Source organism: Corylus avellana, chromosome ca8 (assembly GCF_901000735.1).
Source record: "Corylus avellana chromosome ca8, CavTom2PMs-1.0".
NCBI lineage: Eukaryota > Viridiplantae > Streptophyta > Magnoliopsida > Fagales > Betulaceae > Corylus > Corylus avellana.
The window spans coordinates 10,773,444-10,780,978 of NC_081548.1; the positions used below are offsets into that span (position 1 = coordinate 10,773,444).

At 34.7% G+C, this 7,535-nt stretch overlaps 1 protein-coding gene across 1 annotated transcript; it reads left to right on the forward strand.

Moving 5' to 3' along the window:
• Window positions 1–3,522: 3,522 nt before the first annotated feature.
• Window positions 3,523–7,108, forward strand: LOC132190881 (blue copper protein 1a-like). The gene is made up of 3 exons (XM_059605907.1): window positions 3,523–3,685; window positions 4,254–4,567; window positions 6,971–7,108. The coding sequence occupies exons 1-3, from the start codon at window positions 3,523–3,525 to the stop codon at window positions 7,106–7,108; spliced, it is 615 nt and encodes a 204-aa protein (XP_059461890.1).
• Window positions 7,109–7,535: the final 427 nt, after the last annotated feature.

The following is a 7,535-nucleotide window of genomic DNA, read 5'->3' on the forward strand; positions in this document are numbered from 1 at the left end:
AGAAATCAGAAATGGTTTTCCTTAGGCAGCTTCGAACGCTTGTGAGGGGCACTATGTTGGGGAGACGCTAGCCTTTTTCCTTTGTTTAGCGTGGGAAAGACACAAAAACGGGCCTGTTTCAATCCGTAAGAGATAGGGGCAAAATGGGGAAAAGTGGGTAAATTTTTACCCCAAAAACCGAGCCTTGACCCAGACACTGAACAGTGTCTGGGTCAAGGCTGTTGCCAAACAAAGCCTAAATTTTTCATAAATCCGTTTGTTGGAATTTCCTACAAAAATTTAATAAACTAAAAATAATGTATTTCTTACATGTTAATGATACGAGTAATTTTAGGTGGTCTACTTGTGTTTTACTAAAAATGTGATTGCTGTTGATGTTGCTCATTAACAGATTCTGTCAAAATTTCAAATGGAGAAATCATGTTTATAAAAGGATATAGATTTGTAACTTTCTCATTGCTGTTATTTTTTTATTTTTTTTTTTGTGATTGACCTTTCTATAAGATCTTGTAGCTCTTGGCTTTTCTTGTTATTCTTCTCAACTGGTTGTTGATTTTGAATGGAACTGCTTGATCAAAATGGAGAATTTCAGGTTTCTTTGGCTATGTTCTTTGTGTGGGGATGATTAAATTCATGGTGATTTTTATATATAGGTAATGTCATTCTTTTCAATGAAAATTCAGAAACCAGAAGTCCTTCACCAGGGATGGGACGAGGAGGCATGGTAGATAATATTAATATCCAGTTACTTATAGTGGAGATGTATTTTTGTCTTTTCACTTTTTGAGGAGACAAAAATATTCATTTACTATAACTAATTGGATATTATCTAGTTCATTTTAAATGAAGAAGATCATAATTCCATATTTTTAGAGTGCTTTTTTATTTTTTATTTTATTTTTATAAATTAAATACAGTCCACTCTTCTAAAGTTAAATTCATCCCTGTCCTTCACAGCTTTTAAAAAGTAGTTGGCTGTCAGCCTATCACATGGAACTGCACAGTAATACATTTCTTGTCGTTTGCCAATGCGTGTTGGGCATGATTTCTCCTATTTTGCAGAGGAAAAGTTTATGAAATAATTAACAACTCTCTCGTGGGCATCCTTTCCTTATAAAAAACATAATTCATCTACATGTATTGCTGGGAAATATCATTGAGTTGATAGGTTGGTTGCAAGGGTGACCATTTGTGATCGCATTTTGGATTAGAATTATGTCGAAATAAGGATATAAGATTATATATGTAAATCTTAATTCGGTTTATTTAATTAAACAGGTCAGACCTTTAACCCATTAATTTTGTGTGGGTCCTTGTTGGGCTCGAAAGTCCTGACAAAAATTGTAAATCCTAGTGTCGCGTGTCAAGTTCGAGTTATATCGAGACATTGATATAAGACTATATGAAATCAACTATTACCTTACTCTTTTATTTAAATGGATCATACTCCTCAATCATAACCTGTTAATTTTGTGATTGTTTAGAAAACAAAAAATAACATATGAGAAATGTTAATGATTATTTTTTTATCCTTTCAAAGTTGATATGCCTTTTAAAATCACCATCGAATTTGGGATAGATCAATACTATTGAAATTTGATCTAATAATAATCATAAAATCACATCAACTTTGAGAGGATAAAAAGACAGGTTCTAGCATTACTCATAAAATAGTCCTTAGCCTCTAATTCCCACTTTCGTAACAGATCAAACCCAGCTTCGGGCTCTATTGCCTTCAATTTTCCTAAAGAACAAATAAAGTTCAGTCCAGACCCACTGCCAAGTAGTGGGTGAGTCCAATGTCTTTTTTATTTTTATAATTTTCATTTTGTTTTTTTTTTTTTTTTTTTTTCTAAAGGGGTATTTTTGACATTTTAACTGAAAAAATGGATAAAATTAAAAGGAGATGAAACATGGGATACTGATTGACGACATTGCAAATTTTTAAACTTCGAAGTTATGATTGCAAAACCGCTTATAGTATGTTTACTTCCAATTTTTAAACTTTGAAGTTATGATTTCAAGCGGCCCATTTAATTAAAAGGTAGGGAAGCATAGGAAGTGATCCGGGTTTGAACTTATGATCTTTGAATATTCTGATATCACATTAAATCACCACCACTTATCTAAAAAAATTAATTAATATTTTATCACAAATGACAGCAATAGTCTCAAAGTTGTCAGCAATCCAAAATGTATAAGTAAAGGCCTCGTGAACAACCAAAAATTAAATTAATAGGGAAATTTCATTTTAGACTCTTGAACTACTACGCGATTTGACATACCCCCTCGAACTTTGAAACCTCACAATTTGGATCATTGAACTTTCAATTGCAACCAATCTGAACCCATCCGTCAAATTTTAAATGTTAAAAGTGATATAATGACGTTTATACCCCTGGCTATTTTATAAAATTTCAAATTTACCCATAATTTCAAATTAAAAATTAAAAAATATATATATTATATAAAAAGAAAATCACAAGGTGACCCACGATTGGGCAACCTTGCGACCCTTTTTTTTTTTTTTTTTTTAAGAGACTTCAAGTTATAGAAACTCCTTGGCAAACTTTTAAGGCATTTGCAATCTTTCAAATTCAGCAAAACAAGATTACTAAGATCTCCAATGGAGTGGTGAACCTCAAGCAAACTCGAACAATCTTCAAGTATTAATTGCTCGAGATTTGGGAGTTTTGAAAAGTCAGGGGTCTGGCTCAGATAATGAGAGTGACTGAAATTTAGAATTTTCATCTTCTCAAGCAATTGCCAAACAAATGAGAAAACAACCAATGAAAAAAGAAGGAATGCGCAATATTAGAAATTTAAATGAAAAAAAAAATAGAAAAATACGTAAAGATTATATGGACCGTTAAAGCCCTAAGGAATTTCGCTCTTATTGATCACTTGAAACTTTTACATTACAAAATACTCATATTTATAGGAAAAACGAGATAGATATGTATGATAATTACATATGATTACAATCATATCAATAAAATCAAATCATTACAATCAATTAAAATTAAATATATTAAATCAAATCCCATAATATCATCTAACATCGTTGTGTTAAATATCAATTATTTTTAAAGCAGATAAGAAGTGCTAAATTCAATTATATAATTAATAATTTTTAAATCCATTCATATGTGAGTTCAAACTCTCACAACACGTAAAATATATAATTAAAATATAAGAAAACACACCAAGTTAAGATTCGAACTAATGATCGATTTCTGTTTTATTCTAATATTACATTAAATGGTCATCACTTGTCTAAAAAATTAAAATTTTATATTTAACTAATATTTAACAGCAAATGGCAGCAATAATCTCAAAGTTAAAAGCCGGCAAGCAGTCCAAAATGTAAAGAAAAGGCCTAGCTCTTGAACAACTCCAACAAATTAAATTAATTGTGCCATTTGGCATTGCCGTCCATAGACGGTCAAGTTGTGAGATCTTTGACTTATAAATACCCACCATTTCTAGTTCTTGAGACCTACGACACAATAAAGAGAATCAATGGCATCTTCCCAATATTTCTTCATCCTTGCAATCGTAGCAATTATTGTCCCTTCAATTTTGGCCACAGAATTTGTGGTTGGTGATGACAAGGGTTGGACCATTAACTTTGACTACCAAGCTTGGGCTCAAGGAAAGGAGTTTCATGTCGGGGACACTCTTGGTAAATTAACTCTATAAACTTTTTGTACTTACCATATTTTTTTATATAATTTTTTAGTTTTATTTGCCCATGTTTGTTTTCAAATCAATACTTTGTTTAAGTATTGATTAAATTTACATGTTCCTATCAGCTTAAACTTTTAGAATAAGTGGCAATTTAACATGATAACAGAGCCATAGGTCATGAGTTTGAACTTTGATTCCGTCAATTCACTCAAATTTAATTAAATATTTTAGGTGTTGGGTCTCACCTATTAAAATGGAGTTTGAGACTACACGTGAGGATGAACGTTAAAGTATTGATTATATCTCATCCGACTAGAAAGTTTTTTCCTTTACAAAAAGTGGACAGGGAACCACTCCCATAGCATTACTCCAATTTTTGTAAAGGAAAATCATTTCCATTCAGATTTTGATACATAGCATTACTTGACTTTGAGGCTATCTTGTTTTTAAGGGGTTGCTAGCGGATCATTTTTGTTTCTTATTGAGTTTTCAAAAAAAAAAATATTGTAAATGTATTTATTTTAAGTTTGATTGATGATGGAAGAATTAACCTTTTGGTGCAGTTTTCAAGTATAAAGAGGGAGTTCATAATGTTCTTAAAGTCAATGGAACTGGCTTCCAACAATGTGTTGCACCATTGGGAATTGAGGCCCTAATTAATGGAAATGATGTGATTACACTAGTAACCTCGGGAAGAAAATGGTGTATTTGTGGTGTTGCCAAACATTGTGAGAATGGAAACCAAAAACTTGCCATTACAGTGCTTCCTCAGACAGTGTCTCCAGCACCTTCTCCTGTTTCAGCAGCCAAGGAATGCGTTAAACCTATATATTATGGGTGGATGTTGGTTGTTTTTGGCATCCTTGCCATGGTTATGGTTTAAAGTAAGATCAATAATACTATAGTTAAAATTCTCCTTTCATGTTTGTGGAGTGTATTGAATTCATTAATTGTTTGCATTGTATTGGATCTGAATTTATTGATTTATAGTAGTATGTGTGTTCTGAAATATAAACCATTTGTGCTCTATATTTGTACCAAATACTATGCTTGAGCATATTTGTTAAATTATCTTGCAAACAACAGGTGGGGTTTAGGCAATTTAACATTATAAAGAGGGGTGGAAATGGCTTTTAATAGAAGTTTAGGCATTTTATCAACTCAAACATAATTTGATTGTTTATAGGACAATAATGCTAATACGTACAAGTTTGTGCTTTTAGGCTTTATTTAAAAGATGAGGATCCACTATAATTTTGCTTTCCAAATTTTAGAGGAGGCTATAGCGCTCACCTGCTTTGAGCAACCTCGGGGAGTAATGCTAGAAGTTACTCTTGTGTTCTTCTTGTTTAGTCACTCTGAAAATGATATGACTTCTAAAATCACTGTTGGGCTTGTGATTGATCATTATTGAATTTAATCAAATGGTGATTTTAAAGCGACCTCATTCATAAAGTGACACAAGAGGGATACAAGAGTGACTTCTAAGATTACTCCAACCTTGGGTGTAGACTAGGATTCACTACTTGAGACAAGTGGACCCAAAACCTTCCTCTCTTGTACTATATAAATTTTAATAAAATTTGAATAACCTCATTGTTCACAAGCATGAAGATAAACTTTGGCCACCTGCATGAAGATTCTAATCACATGCTAACAAATTGGGAAGAGATAAATTATCAGTTAGCCCAAAAACTTAAGCTGGTAAGTAGATATAAATTTAATCACTTAATCATTGTGAAATATTTAATTAAAATGGTGATTTGACAGAGTCGAGATTTGATCACAGGACCTTTGCTCTGATACCATGTTAAATTATCAGTTATCCCAAAAGCTTAAGCTGATAGGAAGAGGTTTTTCAATTATTAAATATTCAGTATTCATGACACATCCATCATGCATTTAAAAGATAGTTCTTCTAATTTTCTACCACAAGCAACAAACAATGATCAAAACGACAATCCTATGGCCATAATGATATCTGTTTTTTAATATGGGAATACAAATTGTACTATCTCCAGAATATAATTAAAACTGCAAACTTTTAAGTTGTATGGAATTTCTTGTGCACTCGTTTGCTAAAACTGAATGGGATTGTTAGAAAAGAAATGGGATAGGTGTCGATTTTTTATTTAGTTTTTTAAATGTCCAAACAAGGAAAGGGAAAGGAGAAGGTGATTTGATCTAGTAACTTCCACTTCATGAGACGTGATATCCAGCAGATTAAGCTACCCCTTGGAGACAAGATTGGCGTCATTAAGTTATAGTGTGATCCAAAGTTTATATATAGAGCTTATTATTTCCTGATATGCTTCTCAGTAGTGTTTTTTTTTTTCTTTGGGAATGGTTTTCATATATAGTTTCAGGAATTGTATGAAGAGTTTAGATAAAGTAAGAAATGATGAACAAGAGAGATTTGGTCGAATAATGTTATATGTTGGGTCTTGGATCAGTCACATAAGGTCCAATGGGCCCAAAGCCCAAAACTCCGTAAATATGTTGGGCTGCCAAGCCCTCGGTTGACTTAGCTCGATGTGGTCTCGGGCTCCCAGTCTGAGATATAACTCACGGGCCAAGATAGTCAAGGGCCGAAGGGCACATTAGTCATTCCACCATGGAGATATAACCATATTATCCAATACTCAGATCATTTATATCAATCAGGATACATATCAGTTAGCATCTAAGCTAATATAGGTGACCGAGTCCTACTCGGACATTCTAACCTAACATCGCAGAAGCTGCACATCTATTCTGTGATCCTAGGGTAATAGGATCACGGGGCAGCTAACAAATCTCATCCCTTTTTCAAATACCTGCACGGCAGAAATCAAGGGATAATGCTCCGAAACGTGTGGGAGATCAAACTCCATTCATGCCTATAAATACAAGTCACCTATCAGTGTTAAGGTAATCGCAACTCTTGCTATCTTAGCTTTATTGTTGCTAGCATATTTTCTCTCTCAAATCATTGACTTAGGCGTCGGAGTATCCCCGCTGGGAGACCACCGGGGACTTTAATCCTATTGTTTGTTCTTATGTGCAAGGTCAACGCATCCTCGGACATCGTTACAATTCCCGGAGATTGTGCCACATAATTCCTCAGAAAATTGTGCATCAACAGTTTGGCGCCATTTGTGGGAACGTTGAGATTTTCATCAGTTCCTAACAACAATCCGAAATGGTAACTACACGTGGGTCACAACAGCCACTGGAAGGCCGAGCCGGGGTGCCGGGCGCAACTACTACCCCTCCTGACCTCACCGAGTTCATGAAGTAGATGACTGCTTCTATGGACGCATTGAAGAAGCAGAATGAGGAGCTTGCTACCAAACTCATAGCTGTTGAGGGCCGTAATGGCCGAAGAGAGCGTGAGCTAGAAGCAAGGCGGGAGAAGGAGCATGAAGAAAGGCGTTAAAGGGAGAGACGAGAACTCATTCCCCAAGGCAAGCAGATTAAAAGGAGTGCGAGTTTAGTTCATGGCAACTGTCATACTACGGTCCAGAACAAAGGCAACCATGAAAAGTCCCATACTGAGAACGAGGATAATCACGAGGAGTCCAATACTGACAAGTCTGAGAGACCTCACCGTAGCAGGTCTTATCGTGAGAGACGCCATAGAAGATCCCATCGTGACTAATCTCATCACGAGAGATCCCATCGTGACCGATCTCATCATAAGAGATCCCACACTCGCCATAACGAGACTGACGTAAGTGTTGAGCTGTGAGACCTGAAGAGGAAGTATGCTGAGATGGCTGACAAGATAGCCAATGGGGAGAATGGGTTGATGGCAGAAGAACTCATGGATAACACCAACCTACCCTTCACAGATAGGGTGATGA

What these genes read in the sequence shown, in the direction of transcription:
- LOC132190881 (XM_059605907.1), top strand. Translation starts at nt 3,523, where the DNA reads ATGGCATCTTCCCAATATTTCTTCATCCTTGCAATCGTAGCAATTATT. An exon ending in TCATGTCGGGGACACTCTTG is followed by an intron (nt 3,686 to 4,253) that starts GTAAATTAACTC and finishes CTTTTGGTGCAG; the next exon opens with TTTTCAAGTATAAAGAGGGA. An exon ending in GCATCCTTGCCATGGTTATG is followed by an intron (nt 4,568 to 6,970) that starts GTTTAAAGTAAG and finishes TTCATGAAGTAG; the next exon opens with ATGACTGCTTCTATGGACGC.